Source organism: Giraffa tippelskirchi, chromosome 3 (genome assembly GCF_054371585.1).
Source record: "Giraffa tippelskirchi isolate mGirTip1 chromosome 3, T2T-mGirTip1v1.2.pri, whole genome shotgun sequence".
NCBI lineage: Eukaryota > Metazoa > Chordata > Mammalia > Artiodactyla > Giraffidae > Giraffa > Giraffa tippelskirchi.
Genome location: NC_137277.1, coordinates 20898186 through 20923908, shown reverse-complemented (window position 1 = coordinate 20923908; position 25723 = coordinate 20898186). Strand labels below are relative to the sequence as shown.

Genomic DNA, 25723 nt, shown 5'->3' with positions numbered 1-25723 from the left:
TTGGCTTGGTCTGGCCGAGGACTGTGGCTCTCCTCCGGAGTAGGTGCCTTTTATACACCTTCCAAGGGGTTGGACAGTGGCCCTATCTTCTCTCCTCCCTTCCCCACCCTCTGACTGGTGCCAACTGCATGTATGTTTCCCACAAGCTCAGTTACCTCCGTTCTCCAGGGTGGGTTGTGCCTCTGGGGGAAGGGGCCTTTTTTTTTTTTTTTTAATCCTTAACAAAAGGGATGATTCAGAGGGAACAGTGTTCTCCTTGAGACTACCCTTTGACAACTGAATTCTGTCTCACCTCTCTACTTAGGGAACTCACTCCCATTGGCCCCACCCAATGTTAGAACGGGGACTGAGCTGCACCTGCCTGCCAGGGAGCCTCTGCAGAGGGAAGGAGGCTGCAAAGTGGCCCTCTGCCTCCCTTCCTCCTATTTCTAAAAAGTCCGACTGAGATGCTCTGTGTGCTTCTCGGCACTTCACCTACTCCAGTGCTCCCAGCAACAATGATAAACTTTGTTTGGTCCTGTAGAATCAACGACCTTGAAGGTATTTACGCTGAGAAAAAAAGTGGCTCCAAGACCATCAGATAAAGTCACGGTGGCAAGGGACCTTAGGGACCATCTGACACAGCTGGGGAAAGGGAGGCGGACCCACATGTGGAAAGAGCTAACACTCTCAGATCCCTCATCATATGCAGGCACTGGGCTAAGAATTTTATAGTGACTGACTTGTTTAAGGGGCTTCCCTGATGGCTCAGTGGTAAAGGATCCATTCTCCTGCCAATGCAGGAGACGCAGGTTCAATCCCTGGGTAGGGAAGATCCCCTGGAGAAGGAGATGGCAACCCACTCCAGTATTCTTGCCTGGGAAATCCCATGGACAGAGGAACCTCCTGGGATACAGTTCATGGGTTCTCAAAGAATCAGACATGACTTAGCAACTAAGCATGCACACCTTGTTTAATCTTTGCAGTGGCCCAGGAAGGTTGACCCAACTATCATCCCCATTTTACAGAGAAGGAAACTAAGCCTTAAGGGCAGAGCCGGAATTGAAACCCAAGTCTGGATCTGTCTGACACTAGGCTCATTCTTTTTTTTTCTTTTTTTTAAAATTAATTTATTTATTTTAATTGGAGGTTAATTACTTTACAATATTGTAGTGGTTTTGCCATACATTGACCTGAAACATTCTTTAAGCATATTTAGGCATATTTTTTCCTACAGCAAAATAAACAAATTATAAGCATCTGGCTTAATGTGGGATCTAGTTGTGGGGATCTTAATGTGGGATTTCCACCTATGAAACTTTAAGCCACCACTCAGAACATTTCCAACTCCCTATAAATATCACTGTACCTTTTCCTGGTCAATTGCCCCCCATATCCCCTATCCCCCTAACATAACAATAATTCCAACTCTGTCACCATAGATCAATTTAGAGGTTCTCAGCCAGGGGCTATTTTGCTTCCCAAGGGACATTTCATAGTGTCTGGAGACATTTTGTTCATCGCACCAGAGGGATGCTACTGGTATCTGGAAGATAGAGACCAGAGATACAGCTGAATACCCTACAGTGCACAGGACAGCCCCTGCCACCAAGAATCCTCCAGCCCAGAAGGTCAGTTGTGTCCAGTGAGAAGCCCTAGGTCAGCCTGACCCATGGATTTAATGATTTCATTACATCAGCAGCCTCAGAGGCACAGCCACTTCCAAAAAGGAAGTCTTGTCATACTGAGCTCTTTCTATCCCACAGCCACGTGATGCCTGATCAGCCTGTGCATGTTTGACCAAGAGGCCACATAGAGGATATGACCTAGGACCTGGGGCCAGGGTCCCTGCTGAGAAGCCTGAGATGTGACTGAGACTCAGGGTCCAATTAGGAAGCCCACCAGAGAAGGCCTCACCTTCATGCCTAGTCACTCAGTTGTGTCCGACTCTTTGCTACTGCATGGACTGCAGCCCAACAGGCTCTTCTGTCCACGGGATTCTCCAGGCAAGAATACTGGAGTAGGATGCCATTTCCTTCTCAAGCCAAAAGTAAAGGGCCTTGAGCTGGCAGAAGCCCTGAATAGAAAGAGAGGTTCCAGGGCTGAGAATGGCGGACCCAGGACTCAGGCTTCCAGGCTCCACTTACCAAGGAAGCCTTGGTTGCCGTGAATGGCCTCCTGGGAGCTACCCTCTGCCTACAGCAGCCTGAGGGGCTTGGTGGGATAGGCCAGGGGCTGGGGTGGGGTGGCACAGACTTAAGGTTGTCCTGGAAACCCTTTTGGTGATTCTGCAATACCAGAAAGGAAGGTTCTGAGTCAGGGCTTTCTTGGCCTTTGTTTTCTTCAGGTGGGGAAGTGGGCCTGCATCTCCCTTTGCAGGTGTCAGCATCAGGGAGAGAGCCAGGGTGGGCCGCGGTGCTCCAAAACCTGGTGAGACCAGGGATTTAGCCTTACCCCTGACCCTGCCCAGCTCTCCTGCCCCAAACTGATGGCTCAGCTCTCTTGCTGAAAAGGTGTGATTCAGCCCAAAGCGGGAGCCCTCTCTCTCTCAGTGTGGATCAAAACTGACAAAAAAGTGATTAATGGAACCTGCCAGGCCTGGAATGACGATCCTCCCGGGGCTGAAGAGCAGGTTCAGCCAACGCCTCTCAGAGGAACAATAATCACAGGTCCTCTGGAGGCCCACGGTGGCCAGGACATGCCTCTCTCACAGGGTCAAGGCACAGCCCTCCCCACCCCTCCCGAGGCGGGTATGCGATGCCTTGACACAGGAATGCCTTCCTCTGACCACGAAGTGAACCCCAGGACCCACAGAGCCGGGGACACCTGCCAGCCCTCCTAGAGGGACCTGGGCAGAGAGCCATATGGGGGACCCTGTTTCTCCTCTCTCAGCCCTGGGTCAGATGGGGCAGGACCCAGTGATGGGGCTGAGGCCCTGCTCACGAGTCTAAAGCTCCCTTCTTTGCTTTCTGGCAAAACTACAGATTTAGTCCCCTCCTCTATAACGTTTCCAGGGACGGGGAGGGAAAGCCCCATGTATGAGTAACCCTGCAGAAGAGGTTTGTCTTGACAGGTTGTCACTGAGTCTGCACAACAGCGGATGAGGGGTTTTATTTGGCCCCATTTTATAAATGAAGCAGCTGAGGGAGACTAAGTCACTAGTCCAAGGTCGCCATGAAGTCACAATTTAAACTGGCATCTGGCTCTCGCTACCCCACCGGTTGGTGTCTCCGAGCCCTGCTGCAGACTCAGTGTCTGATCTCTGAGTATCCCATTCTGTATGTGTTAAAAAAATAATAAAATAACACTAGCTAACATTTTGAACACTCTGTGAAACACTTTACATGCATGACTTTATTTGGTCCTTTTAACAACTCTACTATTTTTATCATATCCTTTTTGCAGATGAGGAAATGAAGGCCCAGAGAGGCTGACGGCATTGCCCAAACCTGACTATGTCAGAGCCAAGATTCAAACCTCTGGCTCTAGGGTCTGCACCCTTAACCACTGCCTGGTTAATCCCTTTCGGGCCAGTGTTAGCACCGTCCCATCCAGAGACCGGCCTCTGTTACCCTCGCCATTCTCGGGCCTCCTCTCACCCAAGACCCACCTGGTGGATGGTCCTGCGGCCCACAGAGGTTAGGCCTGTGCACTGATGGTCGGGTGGTCAGCCTGTCTGCTGTCTGACCTGATTTCTCGGGTACTTCGGGGAATTTCTCGGGTACTCACTCAGTGCAGAATGTCAAAGCCTAAATGGTTGTAGAAAATTTCCCATTCAACCCCCTCATTTCACAGGTGGGGGAAACTGAGATTTGGAATGCAGAGACCCAGGGCAACATGAAAGGAAGAGAAATACATGGATTTCTAGGTCAACCACTGATTCATTGGGGGCCTTCCATCAAGATGACTTTTAAGTTTCCTTCAACAATGCCCTCTGGGGCTCTGGTTCTCAAAGATTATCCAGAGTCACCAGACTGTTCATCTGCAGAACTGAGATCTAAATCCCACTTCCAGTTCCTAACCAGAGTTCCTTGCTTGAATCTTGGATCAGGCTCCTCCCTCCTTCTCTCTCTACCTGGACCACAAGGGGTCTGGAACCCAGACTGGCTGTGCATGCATGTGCATGCTGAGTCACTTCAGTCATGTCTAACTCTTTGCGACCCCATGGACTGTAGCCAGCCAAGCTCTTTTGTACATAGGATTCTCTAGGTAAGAATACTGGAGTGCGTTGCCATGCCCTCCTCCAGGAGATCTTCCTGACCCAGGGATCGAACCCATGTCTCCTGTGTCTCCTGCACTGCAGGCAGATTCTTTATTCGCTGAGCCACCTGGGAAGCCCCCAGGCTAGCTGACCACCTCTCAAAGGGTCTTAAGGTTCCCCTACAGGAGAGAGTCACCTTGTAAAAGGCAGACCCTGCCCAGATGGTGGACCCAGGCCCTCTGGGCACCCTGCACCCTCAGAGACACCTGCTTGACACAGCAGTCCTCAGGAGCCTTCTTCAGATTAGGCTCAAGATCTCAGGGCCTTATATTTCTACATACTCAGCTTTCTAAAATCCCTGTTATTACCACCCGGGTTCCCCAGAACACCCATAAAGGCCAGTACAGGTTTTGAATTAAGTGGATCTGAGTCCAACCCTACATCTGCCATAGACTGGCTATGTGACCTTGGGAAAGTTACTCAACATTTCAGTGCCTCGGTGGCCATAACAGAAAAACAAGCCTCAGACAAGTGAGTATCTGAGAAGCACCTGACACCCAGGAGCTCCCAGCAGGTGGAAGGTTCCTCTCCCCTCCCTGTTACAAATGAGGAAATGCAAGCTTCTCATTGTTAGATGACCTATCAGAGAATTCGTTGGTCCTCCATCCTGTGCCAGCTCATTGCTTTGCCTCCCTCTCTGGTTCCTACAGCCAGCATGGCACCTGCAACAACCAGACAGGTGACAGCTGGTGGCATTCTGGTCTTATTTCCCCCACTCAGTCTTACATTCCCTGAAGACAGGGGCTTTGTCAAATATACCTCTGAATACCTTTCCTGGCAGAGGGCAGCGCTGGCTAACTGCCTGAAAGGCTGTTTCAGAGACATGTTGTCTGCTGGCTTTAAATGAGAAGGAATATCTAGCAGAAATGGTATCCAGTGAGATCACCCCAGCTCCAAATCTCATGGGAAAAGCTGGCATCATTTTATTTTCCTTCATGCAGCCAGCTGCCCATGGAGGGACAGGTGACCCCTAGGTGAGCACACGCCCAAGACACCAGTGAATGTCCAGAGGCATCCCTAAGGCAGGAAGGAGCGAAAGAGAAAAAAGTTCATGCACTCATGCAATAAATATTTACTGAGAGGCCCTGCTGAGGACTCAGCTGTGCATGGAGCACACACCGCCCCTGGTGCCACAGGTCTCCCAGGTCAGGCTCCCCTGTGAGGTCTCAGGATGCATAGCAGCTCATCGAGAACCTCAAGATCATCTTGTCCAATCAGAATCTTCCATGTAAAGATGGGGAAACTGAAACCCCAAGGGGGACAGGGACTCAGAGTCCTTGGTGAAAAAGGTGGGCATGCCCTATGCCTGCTCTGGGAAGGCCAGCCTGAACCCAGGACACGCCCAGGGCCCTAATCCCTAGTCCCAAAGCTGCCCTCTCAGCAGCGGAGGGAGGCCTGCTGCCTGTTTCCCGGATTGGCTGGAAACTTAGCCCAGCCTCCACCCAGGGACGGGCAGGAGGTGGCTGTCTATGCCCGGAGACAATTTAAGGGCTCAGCCAGGCATGCGCTCTCCCTGGGAGTGGGCATCTCACTCCAGGGTCAGGCAGGGGACAGAACTTGGCAAACTGCAAAGGCCTCTCTGATAGCCCGTCCCTGAATCCCAGCAGACCAGGCAGGGGTGCTCCAAGAAGAGAGAAGCAGACTCCATCCCCCCAGCTCAGAGTCTGGCCTCTAGAGGAGGCTCACTGGATGAGGGACGGCTCAGCCCCATGCTGCCCTGCACTTTTCCAGATGTGGTTATTTTTGCAAACAGAGAAGACTCTTCTGTGGCTGTTTAGGCCTGAGACCTCTCAATAGAGGCCTGGATATCAGTGATGCAGGAGCAGTAGCCCAGCTACCAGCCTCAACAGTGGAGTGGGAGAGTGTCTCAAAGGAGCCTGGCTGAGCCCCAAGATGTTGGGGACATGGCACCTGGTGCTCTGGGCTTGAACTGCAGCGTAAGAGACCAAGGTTCCTTGTAAGGACAATCTTTCTGACCATATTGGCTGTGTGACATTTGAACAGTTTGCCCCTAGAGGTCAAGAAATGCGTTTCAGACTAACACACCCTCTAAGGAAGATGTCACCAGCTTCTGTCACTCGCCCCCCTGCCCCCGCCCCAGCATCAAGGGAAAAGCAAGGGTCTGAAATCAGAGAGACAGTTCCAGACCCAGTTTCACTATTCCTTAGCTTGTGGCTTCATGCATGTGATTTAGCTTCCCTGGGCCCCAGTTTCTTTCCTCTTGTGAAAACTGCTGTTCAAGTCTGGCCTCAATTTCAAAAGCTTTTGGGAGAGGAAATGAGATACCATCCATGGAATACCCTGTCCAGAGCCTGGCAGGGTGCAGTGTTAGTTGCTCATTGTGTCCAACTCTTTGCCACTGCATGGACTGTAGTCCATCGGGCTCCTCTGTCCATGGAATTCGTCAGGCAAGAATACTGGAGTGGGTTGCCATTCCCTTCTCCAGGGGATCTTCCTGACCCAGGGATCCAACCCGGGTTCCTTCATTGCAAACAGATTCTTTACCATGGGAGTGTACAGACACTAATAAAATCCCTTTCCTCCCCACCAGCCCCAGGGAAATCTGGCATTGAAATGTGCACTCAGGAGACACATTCTAAATTAAATCCCCCTCAGAAAGAAAGGATGCCACCTTCCCTCCAGCTAGGGTTGCTGGAAGAGGAGTTTCACCCAGTGAGACCCACGGGGTGCCTCTCAGAAGGCCTGGCCCTCCCCACAAATGATCTGATTCTTAGGAGAACAGCAGCACCTCCTACGTGATCTTCCCAGCCGGACAAAGAAACCGGTTCTCCCTCTCCCTTCTCCCTCTCCCCTCAAGCCTCTGCTGAGCCCAGTCCAACCAGGGCCCTTCTACTTCCTCATTCCCTGCCCTCTATCAGGGGCTATGGGCTTCCCTTGTAGCTCAACTGGTAAAGAATTCGTCTGCAATGTAGGAGACCCCACTTCAATTTCTGAGTCGGGAAGATCCCCTGGAGAAGGGATAGGCTACCCACTCCAGTATTCTTGGGCTTCCCTGGTGGCTCAGATGGTAAAGAATCTGCTGCAATGTGGGAGACCTGGGTTTGATCCCTGGGTTGGGAAGATCCCCTGGAGGAGGAGATGGCAACCCACTCTAGTATTCCTGCCTAGAGAATCCCCATGGACAGAGAAGCCTGGCGGGTTGCAGTCCATGGGGTTGCAAAGAGTCAAACACAACTGAGTGACTAAGCACAGGCACATCAGGAGCTATGGATTCCAGAGGGAACAGCCCCAGAGCAGAGGCAGCAAATCAGGTGTGTGTGGATGCCACTGCTCTAATGAGCCCTCAGGTAGAAATTGGGGACAGGGGAGCAGGATTTGGATGAAGAAGGACAGTAAGGGCTGGAGTTGCTTTGGACTTGGAATTAGAGGAATCAGGGAGGGCTTCCTGGAGCTGGTGTCTTTCCCTCTTGGCGCTTTCAGTGCCTTGTAGGGAGATGGCATGTTTTGGGGGATGGGGGCCAGGTGTGCAGGGGGACAGAGATGGGAAGTGGCTCAGCCACTCTAGAGGTCAGGTGTACCCGGGTGGAAAAGAGGGGAAATTAGGGAGCATGTGTGGTGAGAGCTGGAAACAAGGGGGAAGGTCCTGGCAATTGGCTGTGAAGAACCAGGGCCTGGGATCCCAGAATAAGCCGTGAACTTGGAGTCATACAGGTGTGGGGCCCAGCCCCAGCCCTGCTACTTACTGTCCAGCCACGAGGCCACTGGACTAGTCATCAGCCTGACCACCTCATCTGTAAGTTTCCCATCTCAACTCTAAGTTCCCTCATCTCTAAGATAGCATAATAAAGCCTGACCACCAGCAGTTGCATTAAATGAGACCCATGAGTGGGTGTGTCTAGCCCAGTGCCAACCATACAGTGGTGAACCAGAGCCGTCTATGCAGTCCGCCATCCAATAAGTGATTAGTCAATGTCTCGATGTGTTTACTCTGTGTTAAGTACACCACACCGCTCTAAGGAACCCCGTCTCCTACTTCCATGATCACTAAATGGGGTCAGCCAGACAACAAGTCATCCGATCGGCCTGGTTCATCCGAGGCAACCCAGACACTCCAAAGAGTGACTGTGCAGGGAAGAGGTCAAAGTCGGGGAGAGATGGCAGCAGGTGGGCCTTGGCCTTTCTCAGAGGCTACCAACAAGAAAAACTGGACATACTACTGAGAGATATTTGCAAAAGGAAAAGCAAGTCTTTATTGCATGGACATGGTACAGACCATGAGCTCGTTACACAATACAGCTGTTTCTTGCACCTCCCTGCTCTATTGAAGGCAGGAAAGCTGGAGGGGTCAGGGGAGTGCACAGGAAGCACCCAACTAAGAGACAAGGGACCCCTTGGACCAGACCCTCTGAAGGCAGAGCCTGGAATTTGCTATTCTGGTCCCTCTGGCCAGCTTTCTGCTCAGCCTGGGGAGGGCGGGGGTGGCAGGGGTGTCTCCCCTGCACTGGGCTGCTAGATTTCTCTCTTTCTGGAAGAAACCACCTTCCCGTCCACAGACTCCTCAACGTTGATGCGGACCTTGCCACCACCGCCACCTCCCAGGGAGGCTGTAGAAAGAAGGGGCAAGTTTGAGACTGGGAGACCCTCCCTGTACTCCCTCCCAAGGGAGCCAGTGCCTTGGCTGAGCTCTGAGAAGACTGGACAGCACCCCTGAGAATGGCCATCGGCCAATCCTTCCAGAGCTTCCAGGACGACTGGCGCTGAATTACTCATCAAAGAGATGGGCGGGAGCAGTGGCAGGTATGCCCTGCAGTGAGCAAGAATGTGAGAGCTTTTAAGCTGCACATAAACAGGAAGTAATCATGGACCTCTATCCATAAGTACAGGGCTTCCCGGGTGGCACTAGTGGTAAAGAACCCTCCTGCCAGTGCAGGAGACATAAAAGACATGGGTTTGATTCCTGGGTCAGGGAGATCCCGTGGAGGAGGACATAGGAACCCCCTCCAGTGTTCTTGCCTGTGGACAAGAAGAACCTGGCGGGCTACAGTCCATAGGGTCACAAAGAGTCGTACACGACTGACATGACGTAGCATCATGCATCCAAAAGGACATGAAGGTGGGGCCTAGGCAGGAGCTATGCCCTGGACAAAGTTTGCTCATCCTGGAAGGTTCTCCATAAATCTTCAACCCCAACCCTACCAGGAACTGACAGAGGTCCCACTGGAGGAGGAAGTACCTATTGGAATGGGCATCTCCCCCCTCTACTTAGATGCTTGGCCTCTTTCTCCTTCCTCCCCATTCCAAGGGTAATTGTGACTCCAACGGTTTCTCTCCCCTCTCAACTCAGGAAGAGTTAAGCCTCTTACCTTCTCTGTTTCCAATGCCAGCCATCCTGCAAGAGAGGGGAAAGCAGATATAAGCAAAGGACAGAAGCTCAGGTCTGCCTACAGGGAGATAGCTAAGCAGTCTTGTCCACCCCTACCCCTGTATCTGACTTCTCTAAAGGCTGGGACATCCTGCAAGCCCTCCAGACCAGCCACCCCCAAGCAGATAGATTCTAATCTTTAATAACACCCATCTATTTCCTGTAGGAAATGGAACCAGCATCAAATCCAAGACCACTAGCCCAATTCTATCATTTACAGAAGGCACGCAGGACCAGAGAGGTGACGTGACCTGCCCAGGGTAATAGCTGAAGACCAGAGCACAGAGTCCAGAACCTCTGACTCCACGTTCTGCTCTCTTTTCACTGTACACACTGCTGTGCCCTTAAGATGACTCTCCACCCTAACCCCTCGCTCCCCCTCTGCACCCCAGCCCCTGCCTGGCATCCTGGCCCTCCAGCAGGCTGCGGTAGGTGGCAATCTCCTGCTCCAGTCGTGTCTTGATGTCCAGCAGCATCTTATACTCCTGGTTCTGTGCCTCCATCTCACTGCGGAGCTCGCTCAGCTGGGCCTCGATACTGCTGATGAGGCCCTGGATCTGCTGCAGCTGCGTGGCGTAGCGGCATTCTGTCTCTGCCAGCGTGCTCTCCAGCCCGGCTTTCTAGTGGGGCAATGGACCAGAGACACCACATCAGGCTAGACAGGAAACCATCGAGGGCTTGGGGAGACAGGCCGAATGAATTGCATGGAACCTCCCCCGGAGAGAGCTTGGGAACTCCAATGCTTAAAGCAGCCATGAAGGGTGGCAGAGGTGGGGAGGGGGAGGCTTGGCAGGAAGAAGAGGAGCATAACAGGGAGCCAGACCATGCTGAGCTGGGACTGCAGCTCGATCTCCAGCCCCTGTATTGTGCGTCTCAGGTCTGTGATCTCTGTCTTGCTGGTCTGGATCATCTCTGTGTTGGAGGCCACCTCCTTATTCAGCTCCTCTGTCTATAGGTCACACAAAAGAGAAGTGAGCTCCATGGGCCTCCCAGGGGCTCAGGAAGCTGGGGAGGGGTCCACCAGTCAGACCCACCTTGCTAAAGAACCAGGCCTCGGCATCCCGGCGGTTCTTCTCGGCCATGGCCTCATACTGCTCCCTCATTTCCGACAGCACACGGGTCAGGTCCACGCCCGGTGCTGCATCCATCTCCACGTTCACCTGGCCAGCCAGCTGGTTGCTGAATTCCTTCATCTCCTTCAGGGTGGGGAGGGTGGGCATTCAGAGACAGAGGGTGGAAGCCAGAGCCAAGGCTGGGGTCCCACGTGCCAATCCTGGCTCTATCACTAATCACTAATGCACCATGTGGCCTCAGCTCTGCCCCGTACCCACCCTGGCCTCTGTTTCCCTTGCCACATGAAGAAGTTTGATCGCACAGGCCCCTCAGCTCTGAGGGTCTCTCCTCCTCTCTAGTCTCTGGTCCTGCCAAGGGAGGTCCTCAGACAGTAGGGCCCTTGTATGAGCTCATGAAGCAGATCAGGACAGCAGTGCCCACAGGCCACCTGGCCTGGATGCATCAGAGAAGAAAAGGAGTCTGGGTCACCAGTGTCCCTTCCCTCCATGGGGACCTCTGTGTTGGCAGGTGCGTATCTGAACCACTCGGTCCTTCAGCCAACTAAGAAGAGTCCTCAGTGGCCCCACTCTGCCTCCCACCAGCTGCAGCCCCTGCCTGATCCTCACCTCCTCGTGGTTCTTCTTCAGGTAGGCCAGCTCCTCATTCAGGCTCTCAATCTGCATCTCCAGGTCAGTCTTGGTCAGGGTCAGCTCGTCCAGCACCCTGCGCAGGCCACTGATGTCGGCCTCTACGCTCTGGCGCAGGGCCATCTCATTCTCATACCTGGAAAGGAAGAGGAAACCCAAGTGAGGAGGGGTGAGGGATCTGGACCACTTGAGCTGGGGGACAATGTGGAAGGAGCGTACTTGAGTCTGAAGTCGTCCGCAGCCAGCCTGGCATTGTCAATCTCCAGAATGACCCGGGAGTTTTCGATGGCAGCCGCCAGGATCTGCAGGATACAGGGAGCTGGTGTCAAGAAGGCCCCTCCCTTTTCCCTGCTGCTCTCCCTGCCGCTCTCCCTGCCCTGCACCTCACATGGGACCCCTCACTGACCATCTCCCCTCTGATACCAGCAACAGTAGGCTGTAGGGTCCTCAGGCAGAATCCAGCCATCTCATGCCACCCTCCTGGTCTCTGGGACAGGAAAGACCAAGGAGCCAGAGTGGCAGGGAATGTCCTGTGGGAACTGCTTGGCCAGGAGCAGGGTGCCCTCTTGGGGTGCTCCACCAGCCTTCCCTGTGGACAACTCATGGTCGCTGGCCTCCTGCACACCCTAACGCAGCCATGCATCTATAGAACATTCCAGTCAGTGGGAATGTGTAGGGCAGCTGTGGAAACAGGCGCAGGTGAGTGAAGGGTGAGTGAGGAGCTGGCAGAGTCATGCCCAGGCCCAGTTCTCCTAAGGCTTTTGCCACCCAAGACATTCAGAGGGTGAGACAGGTGCTCCTGGCATTCAGGACTCCTAGGACCAGAGGTTCATCTCTGCACCCTTATTCTTGCAAAAGAAGCAAAGGAGCGCTCTAGACAGAGCCCCACAGGTGTGAGCACTGTCTCCATCTCGGCCCCTACTGGTCCAGACCAGATTCGCAGGATCCCCAGCACTGCCAGGCTGAGCAAGATGTGCTCCCACCCGCATCTGGAACGCGTTCCCCACACTTGCCAAAGTTATACATCATTGCCTGGGCAGAAAAGGATTTCCCCCAGGGCAGCTGGTACCAGCCACCTGCTTCCCTCTCCCTAACACCGGAGCCCTTACCTTGTCCCGGAGTTCATCAATGGTCTTGAAGTAGGGGCTGTAGTCACGCTCCGGGCTGGTCGGGCTCTGTCTCTGGTACCAGTCTCGGATCTTCACCTCCAGGTCGGCGTTGGCCTCCTCCAGGGCACGCACCTTCTCCAGGTAGGAGGCCAAGCGGTCATTGAGATTCTGCATAGTGATCTTCTCATTGCCGGAGAGGAGGCCGCCATCTCCACCGCCAAAGTCACCGAAGCCACTGCCAAAACCCCCACCAAAGCCACCTCCAAAGCCACCCCCATAACCACTACCAGCCCCTCCACCAAAGCCACCCCCATAGCCCCCTGCTGACCCTGAGGAGACAAACCTGGCAGAAGAAGCTGAGATAGTGCGGCTCCCACCACCCCCATAGAGACTCCCTCCACCAAAGCCTCCTCCCCCAGCCAGAAGGGAACTCCCCCGAGTAGAGCCACCCCCAAAAGCGGAGGAAGAAGTCTGCAGAAACGTGGTGGCCATGGCCAAGCAGCAGTGCTGAGCTCTCAGCAGCACGAGAGAAGCTGGCAGGAGGCGCCGGCTGGGCTGAAACCTGAGGGCTGCGCCTGTCACCCCCAGCCCTGGGGCTCCTTATATACCCCTCCCAGGGGGGTGTGGGATTGCGTCTCCTCCCCCAAAGGGAAGCCAACTCCTTCTGCGTTCCTGACAAACACAGCTGCCTGCACACCTCAACGTGGCTGGTGTGGGGTTTTTCTTTTCTTTCTTTTTTTTTTTTTAATGCAACAAAGGAGATGATTCAGAAATGAATGGTGTTTTGCCCCAAGCCATGATTTTAACACTTGGATTACAGGTTCATCTCTACGCTCCAAGAGAAAACCCAGAACGTAGGAACCTCGTATCATGTCTGCCAGGCCTCCGCCTGCACTGTTAGTGGCTCAGGCCAACTCTGCCCTTGCCTGGATTTCTCTGCTGCTTCCAGCCTGAGACCCTCGCCCCCAGGCAGTTGGCTCCTGGCTCTCAGTTTGGGAGTTCACTTCACAGGACTGCTCCATGTGATCCCTTTCACAGATCCCGTGTCTAAGCCTGCCAGGCTCTGAGGATTGGTGGGCAAGGTGCATAGAAGAAGGCAGGGGCCGTGGGCATAAACTGAGGACAGGAGAGGGAGCCTGAGTCTGGTTCCAACTGAGGTGACCAGAGGGGCCAGCATCTGTCACTTCCCTGACCCTACAAATGGACTCTTCTCCTCCTCTCCTCCCCCATCCACAGACCCCTCCTACTTCTCCAGCTCCCCCGGGCCCCCTGTCCCACTGCACTGGCATTCCCACAAAAGCCAGCCGGCTCAGGGCTGACAAGGGGCTGATTGATAATCCCACCACCTGCCAACTACATGTCACTGAACCTTTACTTGCTCCTGGGACAAGTTGGGGCAAACCTCTGCAGATAAGATGGGAGCAAGTTCCAGAAAGCCCCTGCCTTCGCCAGCAAGAGGCATGTCGCTGCACAGCGGGCCCAGATTAACCCTCTTTGTCCTGTGAAGCGCTGCGGGGCTGGGGAGGGGCTCGACCCAGAGTGCTGTACGTGCCTGAGCACTGCGGGGAGGGCGGGGATGGGGAAGCCTGGCAGGTGGACTGGAAGGCCCCTCCGAGATCTAGAAGGTCAAAGCACCACCTCAAAGAGCAGGCTGCTGAGGCCGGAGAGGGGAGTCCAGCGCTCAGGAGAGCCCTCTGGTCTGCCACAAGCTCGGGGGCCTGGTGTGCGCGGAGACCTATGGGCAGTGCCACTGGAAGCGTGGCCTGGCCCTCTGGCCTTGGCTCTGGGGTTTAGAGAGAGCCAGGGGTGGGGAAGTGGGCCAGATCGGGCTGGAGCACAGGAGGAGGATTCCTGGCCCAGAGATGCGGCATCATGAAGCAGATGGTGCTCTGGAACCCCTCAAACCCGGGTTCAAACCCGGCTCTATCCGTTACTGCTTGGGAACCTCAGACACGGAAACTTTCAAGTTTCAGTTTCCTTCTGGCAACGGATCCTCTCAGCTCCCACTAACAGAGAAGCCCTGAGGCCCAAAAGCCTCCATCCTGCTCCCCATCTTCTGAGGGGCTGGATAGGAGCATGCACATCCAATACTTAGGACTCTCAAGTGTTCTCACCTGGGGGGACTTTTTTTTTTTTTTTTTTTTTTGCCCTTGGGCATTAGATCTTCCCTGTGAGTGAGCATCTCACTCTTCCATATTCTTCCATAAACATCCCCTATGGGGCAATGCAGATCATTGTCATTATTGCTCTAGTAACAGTAATCGCATGCTTCCACTGCACACTTGATAATTTACAAAGCACTTCTACACCCATGCCTCCTCTAATCCTTATAACTCAGAAGATATTCCCTGCCCCTATTTCAGAAGGAATGAAAATGGGGCTCAGAGAGGGGAAGCCATTTGTATAAGATGGCACAGCTAGCAAGGGGACATCACCAGGACTCAGTGGGCCCTCTGACACTCCAATCAAACAGGGAACAGGAAAAGAAGGTGCTCCCCTCCTCTGCCAGACCCCAGATTCCTGGGCCTGGGCTAGGGTGACGGAGGGAGATATCATCCTGGTGGGGACGGGGAGGGGTTCTCCTCCCTCAGCATCACACTGAGCCAGCTGCTGAGTGCTGGGCCCGGACAGTGCAGTATTGTCTCGTGGGTGAGAGGATATTGTCTTTTCCTCTGAAAGAAAAATACTCAAACTCAGATCAGCCATAGCTCATTAAAGCCTCTGCAGACATGACGGCCCCAGCAATTACCACGGAAACAATTATGTGCCATCACCCCGCGGTGAGGGAGGGCTGGACCCCAGCCACCTTCTCTCTGCACCCTGACTCACCTCCAGCAGCCCCTCAAGGGGGCTTTCCCTACACGCTCTCAGGCCCAGGCCGAGCAGCAGCTGCTCCGGTCACAAATCCCTGGTTTCTGTCCAAACGGTTCCTATGAGCTCAAGGTCTGGGCAGTCGGGACCTCCTCATTAGCGCCAGGAGGGGATGGCCGGGCGAGGGCGGAGATCAAGCTCCATTTGGCTCCAGCCCAGACTGCAGCCCCGGGCGCTGGAGGCTGTGCCAGTTTCTGTCCTTGGCCCACTGCAGACAGACAGGCGGTCCCCAGAGTCAGCTTTCCCTCCTCAGAATGGGACAGGGCAGCCCAGTGGAAAGAGCCTGGGCTGGATTCCACCTGGGTGTGACTAAACAGCTCCGAGCCAGGTTCATGAATTAAAATTGGGTCATTTTCCCACTTACAGGAGGTACAGGGAAGAATCAAAATCATAAAGACAGAAAGTGTAATGGTGGTTGCCAGGGTGGGGAGGGAGAATAAAGCGTTACTGTTTAATAGGTATAAAGTCTCATTTTTACAAGATGGAAAGAGTTATGAGGATGGAGGGTGGTGATGGTTGTACAACAATGTGAGTGTGTTTAATGGCACAGAACTGTACCCTGAGAAATGGGTGAGATGGTGAAGTTTGTTATGAGTATTTTGCAACAATAAAAATAAGAAAGGGGAGATTAAAAACCCACTGACCCCATTAACACCGGCCCCGGCTACAGGTCCACAGTGAGCATTCGAGGCACAGGGGGAGCAGGGGGTCTCCATGGACGTTAGAATCCTCCCTCACCTCCTCCAGTCCCCAGGGAGATGCTCTGGGCAGAGAGAGTGCATGCCCTGGGGCCTGGAGAATTCCTCACTTCTCCTTTATCAGTTATGTAGCTGTGGGTAATCCAGCTTCCTCACTCCGAGTCTCAGTCTACCAGTCGGAAAAATGGAAATAACTCCTGTCCAATCTGACTCACGATAGAGTGAGATGATAGACCGGAAATGCTTGCAAACTAAAGTGATTGTGATGACCAGCGGGCTGGGAAGACACTCCCCTCCCCCAAATCCCCTCTCTCTCCCTCTCCTCTACCCAACCGCTTCTGTCAACATAGTACCCCATAGTTTCAGCTCCCAGACTGAGATGGGAAAGTGCCCCCCCACCCCACCCCCCGCACCCCACCCCCTCACACACACACACAAAGGAAGGCATTATTCCTGTCACCCAGACCTGAGACCCAATCACCAACCCCACCTGCATGGGCCCAGACCCAGCCCCACAGCCACATTCCTGGAGCCTCTGGGGCATAGGAGAGGGTTTCAGCTCTGACAACAGAGGCTTTCATGAACAGGGAACAAATATCTCCGGGCAGTCCCAGCCTCAGGGTGCAGCCAGGCCTCTGGTTTCTAGCTCTGAGGCCTCCACAGTGAGGTGGGAGGAGGGGACCGTAGGTGCCGATGTCCAGGATATCCAGAGCGGGGAAAAGCTGGGGAGGTGGCAGAAGGGGCTCCTGTCCCCCGGCTGCTGCAGGGGAGGAGGGAAGTGCTGGTCTAGGGTCACCAGTCTGTGATTTGAAGCAAGCTACCAAGTCCCACGGGAAATGGTGAGACAAGCACCTCCTTCCAGATGAACACCCGGTGTGGCAGGGTCCGAGGTCTCCTCAGGGCAGTGCTGGGCACAGGCAGCAGCAAGCGTCACTGTGTCCAGAGGAGAGTTTCTGCCTCACTTGGCCCCTCCTTCACAGGGTTGGCCTGCTGTTACAGACAGACCCAAGGGCCTGAATAGACCCGCTAAGCTTGAACCTCTCCGTTGGGGAAAATGGGACTTATTTACCTTTAATTGGCCTCTGTTCTTGGCAGCTGAGCTGTAAACCACAGGGGCAGGACCATACCCACCCAAGGGCAGAGTGGTACCAGGAAGCTGGGACGAGCGTTCCCTTGTGGGCCAGGGACCAGCCCCAGGCAAGCCAATTTGAAAGTCTGTGTGGGAGGTCCGGGTCACAGCTGGGTCCTATTCCAGGCTCTGGGCCCAGGTATTGGGCCGGTGGCCGTAAGAGATTTATACGGGCTGCCAGGGGATGGACGCTGTCAGTACATGTGCACATACATGCCTTGACGGGGCAGCCTCTCCAGCCTGGCTCTGAGCTGATGCCTGCCCTCTGGCCGGTGGCCGTAAGAGATTTATACGGGCTGCCAGGGGATGGACGCTGTCAGTACATGTGCACATACATGCCTTGACGGGGCAGCCTCTCCAGCCTGGCTCTGAGCTGATGCCTGCCCTCTGACCCAAAGTCCCAGTTCGTTTCTCCTTGAGTGTCAGGAGGAACTGCCTCAGGGGATCCCAGCCCTAGGCCTTCACACAGAGCAAGATTGGAATGTATTGAGGAAATGGCACAGGGATTATCATCCTGTGAATCAGGGGTACTGGGTGGCACCGGGGTTAAGAATCAGGAAATGTGGATTCTGGTCCTAGCTTTGCCATTAGTTGTTGTGTGGCCTTGGTCAAGTTATTTAACCTCTCTGAGCCTATTTCCTGCTCTATATGGGATATAATTTGTTAAGTCGCTTCAGTCATGTCTGACTCTTTGCAACCCTATGTACTTTGATTAAATGGCACTTAGTAGGTGCTCAGTAAACATTAATTACAGATAAACACACACCAATCCTTGGGGAGAGTTCATTGGGAAAAAAACACTAAATCTGGAAGCAAAAACCAGTTTCAAATCCCATCCTTGCCATCCATTAGAACAGTATATATATACAACAAACCACTTCAGTCGAGTCCGACTCTGTGACCCCATGGACTATAGCCCACCAGGCTCCTCTGTCCATGGAATTCTCCAGGCAAGAAAACTGCAGGAGGTAGCCAACCCCTTCTCCAGGGGATCTTCCCAACCCACGGATCGAACCTGGGTCTCCTTCATTGCAAGCGGATTCTTTACCATCTGAGTCACCAAGGAAGCCCTATCCCTCCATAAAATGGTAGCAACGCTTATTTCACAAGCTTATTTTAGGGGACTGGTGAGATAAGTGAAGACCTCTGGAAAGAGGAATTATGGTAATAGCTACAGTTTGTGAGAGCCCTCCCTTTCCTTTCCTGGGACAGGGTGGACTCTGGTTCAAATGAAACCTAAACAATAAAATCTAAACAGTGCCAAGGCCGGGCAAGTGTCCACCTCCATGGACTTATATAAGAAACCCAACGTCCATCTTCCCTTGGGCTATAAAGCTTTATTGGCAGGTCAGGGGGAGAGGCAAGGGTAAGGGTCCCTCCCCTCCCATGCCTCTACTCAGGGGAATTCCTTCTGCAGCAGAGCAGGAAGGCCAGGAGGCCGCCGGGCTCAGAGGGCCTTCGCGAGGGACAGGTCGTTGTAGTAGGCATCCTGGCCCTCCAGTAGGTTTCGGTAGGTGGCAATCTCCTGCTCCAGCCGGGTCTTGATGTCCATGAGGTGTTGGTACTCCTGGTTCTGCCGCTCAGTGTCGGCTCGCACATCACTCAGCTGGGCTTCGATACCGCTGATCAGCGCCTGGATCTGCGCCAGCTGGGCTCCGAAGCGAGCCTCCGTTTCCGCCAGGGTGCCTTCTAGGGCGGCTTTCTGAAGGTAGAGAGAGAGGAGGAGGCTCAGCAGAGCCTAGTGCCCAGAAAGGGTCCAGGCAGAGCCACCGCCCAGGCTGCCCAAGGCTGCAAGGACATAAGTGTGAATCTCACAGGGCAGAGGGCACCTACCATGCTGAGCTGAGACTGCAGCTCGATCTCCAGACCCTGGAGAGTGCGCCGCAGGTCGGTGACCTCCGTCTTGCTGATCTGCAGCTGCTCCGTGTGGCCAGCGACCTCCCTGTTCAGCTCCTCGGTCTGCAGTGAAAGGAGGCAGAGGGAACAGCACTGAATCAGACCCTTGCCCAGAAGCATTAAGCCTGCTCTCCTTGCCACCTCTCCAGGGAGCACCTGCCTCCCCCTCCATACCTGGCTGGTGAACCAGGCCTCAGCATCCTTCCGGTTCTTCTCAGCCATGACCTCATATTGGCTTCTCATGTCACTCAGGATCTTGGCTAGGTCGATGCCTGGAGCAGAATCCACCTCCACACTGACCTGGCCACCCATCTGGCCCTTCAGCACACTGATTTCCTGGAAAGATACAGCAGAGATGGGCATGTCAGGGCCCAGACCCTGCTGGGCCTGAGCCAGGTCACTCCCCGATACCCCAGGCCATGGGAGGAGGGGCTGGTTTTCAGGTGCAGACCTAGGACCCAGCACTGGGAAACAGACGGAGTCACCACCATCTGCTGTTGGAACCCTTGAGAGCCACAATCCACACTCAAGGTCAGGTCAAGCGGGCCGCAAATGTGGCCACAGTCAGAGGATACAGGTTAAAAATGTCCTCATCTGGGGAACTGGGCTAGGGTGGATGGGATGCCCAGCATGAAACCCACCTCCTCGTGGTTCTTCTTCAGGTAGGCCAGCTCCTCCTTCAGGCCTTCAATCTGCATCTCCAGGTCAGTCCTGGCCAGGGTCAGCTCGTCCAGCACCCTGCGCAGGCCATTGATGTCGGCCTCCACGCTCATGCGCAAAGCTTGCTCCGTCTCAAACCTTTCAGAGGAAATAGTTGTAGTTAGGCCAGCATTTCCTCTGCACCTCTGAAGATTTCCCCACCTCCCCTGGCCTCAAGGCCCCATGGGGGATGGAGAGTGCTTTAGGCCAGCTAGGGTGGGTGAGGGGAGCATCCATTCCCCCCACAACACTGAGCCCCCTAAGGGACTGCCCCCCCCCCTGCTCTGGCTTCCACAGCCCCCAAAGCAGAGACACTCACTTGGTGCGGAAGTCATCTGCAGCCAGACGGGCATTGTCGATCTGCAGGACTATCTTGGAGTTCTCAATAGTGGCACCAAGAATCTGGGAGGCAGAATGAAGGAGGTTGGCACCAGTTCAGTATATGGGCAATGCCCACCCACTTTCTTCCCAGAGGAGCCAAGCAGTACATGTGCCCTGGGGCCCCTGGAGACCAAAGCTCCAGCCACCCCAGGCTGCCTGCTCTCTGGGCAGCCTTGAAATCAGTCTAGGCCTGAGAGCTGGAACAGGAGAAAATTACTGCCAAGGAGGCTGATCCAGGGGTTAGGAGATGGGCAGGGGCAGGGGAGAATGGTAAGCCTCAGAGGGAAATGTCTCCAAGACCTATACCCAGGGAAACTCTTAATGGTCTTAGGGAGATAGCCTCTAGTGATCTGCAGACCAGATGCAGCAAGAATTGGGGTCACCCCATTGTTGTACTCAAAGAACATTCTGCCTTCAGGGAAGGGAATTTCTTCTGTTGAGCATCTGTTAAGTGTCAGCACTTTGCATCTCCTCTTTCAGGTAAACTGTATTTCCTAGTGCAGGTCACTGTTTTACAAGTGTGAAAGCACTATCCTAGTTGTTTACATCTCTAACTCTCCTCATCTGAGGGACTGGTCTAGGCACCTGGCACCCATCACCAGGCCAGGCACAAGGTGGGTCCTGGGCTATGCTGTGGGGACTGTGTGTTTGGAGATCTAACATGTCCGCCCGCCAATGCAGAAGACATAAGAGACATGGGTTCCATCCCTGGGTGGGGAAGATCCCCTGGAGAAGGAAATGGCAACCGGCTCCAGTAATCTTGCTTGGAAAATTCTACTGACCGAGGAGCCTGGTGGGCTACAGTCCATGAGGTCGTAAAGAGTCGGACACGACTGAGCACACTCGCAAGCATGCATGGCATGTGAGACTGTTAAACGTCCCACTGGCTCCTGAAACATTTCTTCTGGACGAGCTCCCAGCTCCTGCCTTCCCCGTAGGGTGGGCGGAGACCAAGCCCCACCCTGAAGGACCCTAAGCACCGCCCAGGAAGAGGCTGGAGCTGGGACCTGTCTCCACCCACAGAGCACTGGGCCTCCGCACCCAAGTTTTCACGAGTTTGCATTCGTCCCTCTTTCACTCAGTCCAGGGGCCACAGCGAGTGGCCCTCCTTGACCAGGGCCCAGAGTCGGCCTTTCCCATTCTTCCTAGAGCTCCTCTGAGTCCCGAGTGGCCCCCAGGGAGGAGGAGGCCTTCAGCCTGAGCGTGAGGGAAACCAGACCCCTCGCCCCCTCCCGGAATAAAGGAAGGCAGAGGGCCCCAACCGCGGGCAGCAGGAGACAGGGCTGGCCTGGTGTGGACCAAATTCCTCTCTGGCCAAACTCGCATATTCCTTTTGCCACGGCGACTCGGGCCCAGACCTCTGGGCAGCCCACATTGTGCCCCAACTCCTGCTACTTCCGCCCCCTTCCCCAGGCCCAGCGACCGGAGCCCCTTCCTCCTCCAGCCCAGCCACACTAACCCGCCCCGCCCTCCAGGCCTCACTTCCTGGCCCATCGCCCTGCCCCTCCTCACCTGCCCGCTTCGCTCAGCCCCACCCTGTGGGCCTCCCACATCCTAACGGGCTCGCTCCCGCCCCGCCGGGAGGTGGCTCGGGCACCCGCCGCCCCCGCCTCGGGCCTCGCCCGGCCCGCGGGGCTGGGTTTCCGCGGCAGGTGCACTTTCCCCAGCCGGGCCACCGCCCACCTGGTCCCGCAGGTCCTCGATGGTCTTGAAGTAGTGGCTGTAGTCGCGGGCGGGCCCGGGCCCCTGCTTCTGGTACCAGTCGCGGATCTTTATCTCCAGGTCGCCGTTGGCCTCCTCCAGGGCGCGCACCTTCTCCAGGTAGGAGGCCAGGCGGTCGTTGAGGTTCTGCATGGTGAATTTCTCGTTGCCCGCCAGCAGCCCGTCGGAGGTGGCCAGGGCGCCCGCATAGCCGCCGCCGTAGCCCCCGGAGGACGAGGACACGAAGCGGGCGGAGGACACCGACACGCCGCGGCCACCTGAGCCCCCATGGATGCTGGGCGCGCGGAAGGCGCCTCCAGCCCCGAAGCGCACGGAGCCGCCGCCCATGCCCCCGAAGGACGAGGTGGACGACGACTGGCGATAGCTGTAGGAAGTCATGGCGAAGGAGGACGATGCGGCCCTGGTCGGAGTGGCTGCGGTCGGCAGGAGGAGTGGCGAGAGGCCCTCACCTGGCGCCTTTTATGCCCGGGGCGGGCGGGGGAGGGGGAGGGGGGACGGTGTCAGGCGGCTCGCTGAGCGCCCAGGAATTTGCAGGCTCCTGATTGCAAATAAGGGCGCTCTCCCCATTGGTCAGTTCCTGGCGGCTCAGCTTCCTCCTCTCCCCTCCCAGGGGCCAGAGGCTCCTGCCCTCCCGAGAGCTGCCCCACCCCAGCCCACTCCGAGCCCCAACCCCACACCCCGCTAGCACACTCACATTTGGACATCCCCGCAGTTTACATCGGAGAAGGCAATGGCACCCCACTCCAGTACTCTTGCCTGGAAAATCCCATGGACGGAGGAGCCTGATAGGCTACAGTCCATGGGGTCGCTAAGAGTCGGACACAACTGAGCGACTTCACTTTCCCTTTTCCCTTTCATGCACTGGAGAAGGAAATGGCAACCCACTCCAGTATTCTTGCCTGGAGAATCCTAGGGACCGCGGAGCCTGGTGAGCTGCCGTCTGTGGGGTGGCACAGAGTCGGACACGACTGAAGCGACTTAGCAGCAGCAGCAGTTCACATGCTGCCCCCCTCATTAAGATCACCCAGAGTTTGACTCCCCCCAGGAATTACAGTGCTTCTGAGAGTACGGATCACTCACTCAGAGTCCCCCTCCCCATCATATTCCAAGCCCCTTCCTTATGAGCAAAATTAACACCCCCAAAAGTACATTCACCTGATTCCTACATCCCCCTGGGAATTACCACCTCTCTGAAGCTGTCCCTTGCGGCTCACCCACACCCTGGCCCCCCCTCAGATACCCCAGATGGAGGTACTCTGAGCTGCAACCTCCCAGGCCTCCTAAGACAAAGCCACCCCACCCTGTTATGGCTGGACAGGGCCCCAGGGTGACAATAGGCTCCTGGGAACAGCAGTTGGGAGGGTTTCTGCAACTGGACTGTAAAAAGCACAATTACCCTGACCCCTGACTTGAGGGCTGATCCCCCCATTCAGCGCCTCTCACCTCCTACCCACCCCCCTACCAGGACAACCCTCTACCTCCAACTCCAAAGGCATACATTCTGAGCCTAAGCAAGTCAAGTAACTCACTCATGAGACTTTTGGCACCTGCTGCCCAGAGACAGGATAGAATCCCTCTGTCCTTGTGAGCATCTCCAAGGAGGGTGTCAAAGGTTGAATCCTCTTGTGTCTATTTGTCCTGTCCTAGGACCCAGATGAATGGATGGATTGCCAGGAAGGGCACTCAGCTCACCATAGAGAGTTTAGGTAATAGAGGAAGGTGCCCCTCCACGCCACACACAGCCCCAAGCCCACTCTTCACCCAGTTCAGTAGTTCCACCCACCTTTTTGATCGCCTTGGAGGCCCCAGTGCCAGACACTGCGAGGTCCTGAAGCAACCTCACCCCAATTCCTGTCCCCAGGGACCTCACTCCTCACAATTTTCCCCACAGTTCTTTCCCATCCTTATGTCAGAGCAGCCACTCAGTCTCAGGACAGAGGCCCCATGCCCTTTTGACAGGGTGGTAGGGACATGGGCCAGCTACTCTTGGTTTCCAGTGAAATCTTAGCCCTCCTCTCTGCATATTATCTCCTGGGTCACTTGTGAGTAAATGAAGACTTGTCCCCTTGTTTCAGAGGAAACCTGTCCCCAATAAACTATCTTCTGGCCACCAATTTATTCAAGAACAGGGGTAGCAACAACATACACACACACATGCGCGCACACACACACACATGCACATAGGTACACACCCTCGCCCACCAGGAGCAGCCCCAGGAAAGCCAGTCTGAGGCTGTTTAAACCAGTGAATCAGACCTGCAAAGTGGGTCCTGGGGCTCCCAGGGGGAAAAAGCCTCAAGGCCGGCCCTGAAAGCAGGGTGTGGCTGGTCCTTCACAAAGGTTGTAGCCGCCAGGGCTGGTCTGATGTGAGTCACTATTTGGCCCTGAGGAGGAGGCCTGCTCCTGGCGGGGGAGGGGGGAATTGGCCAGATACTTGCTAGCACACCAAGCCCTGGCTGAAGTCTCTGCTTCTGAGCCTGATAGGAAGGTTTGGGACGGGACTTTGCATTAAGAAACAAAGAATGGGACCAAGAGTTTGCTAGAGATTAAGTTCACTATACTTCAGAAGAGCTTAGAGTCCCAGCCCCCTGGGCCAAAGCCATAAGAACAATTGACTCAGGATAGTACCTTTTATAAAGCCTTTTCAGATCTCATTGGATCCCCACAGCCACCCAGTGGAAAAGGTATTCTGATCCCCATTTTACAGATGAGGAAACAGAAGCTTCAAGAGGGACAATGACTTGCAGGAGGTCCACAGCCAAGAGTGTCAGATTCTGGCTTCTGGCCTCTTAACCCTCCTTGGCCCCACAGCCTGAGTTCCTGGGTGCAACAGAGACTGTGCTTTCCCTTCCAAGGAAGTCCCACCTACAAAACAACTCCCTCAGATCTCTTTCCCCCAAAATCCTAGGTTAACTCCAAGGATATTCAGGCCCAGTCTGAGCTGAACAGTGGAGCCTGGGAGAATCCCCTGCTCCCACTCTCTGGCCAGAACAGTGCCTAGCACCTTCCACCGCGAGCTGTGTGACTTTTAAACACTTCTCTGGCACGTCCAGAACTCGAGAGAACAATCTGTTAAGGCTGCCCTCCCAAGAGATGGAACTGAGGAATCAAGCTGCAGTTCCCATTGGGTAAACAGACTGCCCACGAGCAGAGTCCATGATCTGCCTCTGGCTGTGGGAGGGCAAGAACCTGCAGAACCTGACTGGACGAACTCCCTTCCCAAGCCCTGGTCTAGGGCCCTGGTCTAAGAAAAGATGATCTAGTCCCAGGAAGCTCAGAGAAGTAAAGTGATTCAGCTGAGGTCACATGGCTAACTTGTGTCCAAGTCCTGAGGCCAATGGTTCTCTACCCGGACCTACCCTAGATGCTTCTCGCATGCCAAGTTGCTTTCAGTCCAGTTCAGTTCAGTCGCTCAATCATGTCCAGCTCTTTGCAACCCCCCTGGACTACAGCACTCCAGGCTTCCCTGGCCATCACCAACTCCCGGAGCTTGCTCAAACTCATTTCCATTGAGTCGGTGATGCCATTCAACCATCTCATCCTCTGTAGACCCCTTCTCCTCCTGCCTTCAATCTTGCCCAACATCAGGGTCTTTTCCAGTCAGTCAGTTCTTTGCATCAGGTGGCCAAAGTATTGGAGTTTCAGCTTCAGCATCAGTCCTTCCAAGGAATATTCAGGACTGACTTCCTTTAGGACTGACTGGTTGGATCTCCTTGCAGTCCAAGGGACTCTCAAGAGTCTTCTCCAACACCACAGTTCAAAAGCATCGATTCTTCGGCACTCAGCTTTCTTTATATAAGTTGCTTTAGTCATGTCCAACTCTGTAAGTCCATGGACTGTAGCCTGCCAGGCTCCTCTGTCCATATAATTCTCCAGGCAAGGAAACTGGAGTGGG

At 54.7% G+C, this 25723-nt stretch overlaps 2 protein-coding genes across 4 annotated transcripts; both read right to left on the bottom strand.

The window, feature by feature from the left end:
• Positions 1-8425: 8425 nt before the first annotated feature.
• LOC145541372 (keratin, type I cytoskeletal 15) lies at positions 8426-16013 on the bottom strand. Of its 3 annotated transcripts, XM_081577704.1 has the most exons (10): positions 14868-15100; positions 14547-14646; positions 12433-12667; positions 11543-11625; positions 11303-11459; positions 10658-10819; positions 10447-10572; positions 10023-10243; positions 9565-9590; positions 8426-8805 (listed from the first exon to the last, which is right to left on the bottom strand). In XM_081577704.1, the coding sequence occupies exons 1-10, from the start codon at positions 14986-14988 to the stop codon at positions 8711-8713; spliced, it is 1326 nt and encodes a 441-aa protein (XP_081433830.1). In that variant the 5' UTR covers positions 14989-15100; the 3' UTR covers positions 8426-8710. The 3 variants fall into 3 exon arrangements, with proteins under 3 accessions (XP_081433830.1, XP_081433831.1, XP_081433828.1); XM_081577705.1 differs by lacking the exons at positions 14547-14646; positions 14868-15100 and adding an exon at positions 15262-16013; XM_081577702.1 differs by lacking the exons at positions 14547-14646; positions 14868-15100 and having other exon boundaries at positions 12433-13023.
• Positions 16014-18447: 2434 nt separating this feature from the next.
• LOC145541376 (keratin, type I cytoskeletal 19) lies at positions 18448-22429 on the bottom strand. The gene is made up of 6 exons (XM_081577712.1): positions 21790-22429; positions 20045-20127; positions 19668-19824; positions 19201-19362; positions 18964-19089; positions 18448-18832 (listed from the first exon to the last, which is right to left on the bottom strand). Exons 1-6 carry the CDS (start codon positions 22204-22206, stop codon positions 18578-18580), a joined length of 1200 nt encoding a protein of 399 aa, XP_081433838.1. The 5' UTR covers positions 22207-22429; the 3' UTR covers positions 18448-18577.
• Between the last annotated feature and the right edge of the window lie 3294 nt (positions 22430-25723).

What these genes read in the sequence shown, in the direction of transcription:
- LOC145541372 (XM_081577702.1), bottom strand. Translation starts at nt 12,924, where the DNA reads ATGGCCACCACGTTTCTGCAGACTTCTTCCTCCGCTTTTGGGGGTGGC. An exon ending in GCGGACGACTTCAGACTCAA is followed by an intron (nt 11,460 to 11,542) that starts GTACGCTCCTTC and finishes CTTCCTTTCCAG; the next exon opens with GTATGAGAATGAGATGGCCC. An exon ending in AGGCCTGGTTCTTTAGCAAG is followed by an intron (nt 10,573 to 10,657) that starts GTGGGTCTGACT and finishes TGTGACCTATAG; the next exon opens with ACAGAGGAGCTGAATAAGGA.
- LOC145541376 (XM_081577712.1), bottom strand. Translation starts at nt 22,206, where the DNA reads ATGACTTCCTACAGCTATCGCCAGTCGTCGTCCACCTCGTCCTTCGGG. An exon ending in AGGCCTGGTTCACCAGCCAG is followed by an intron (nt 19,090 to 19,200) that starts GTATGGAGGGGG and finishes CTTTCACTGCAG; the next exon opens with ACCGAGGAGCTGAACAGGGA. An exon ending in TGCAGTCTCAGCTCAGCATG is followed by an intron (nt 18,833 to 18,963) that starts GTAGGTGCCCTC and finishes CTCTACCTTCAG; the next exon opens with AAAGCCGCCCTAGAAGGCAC.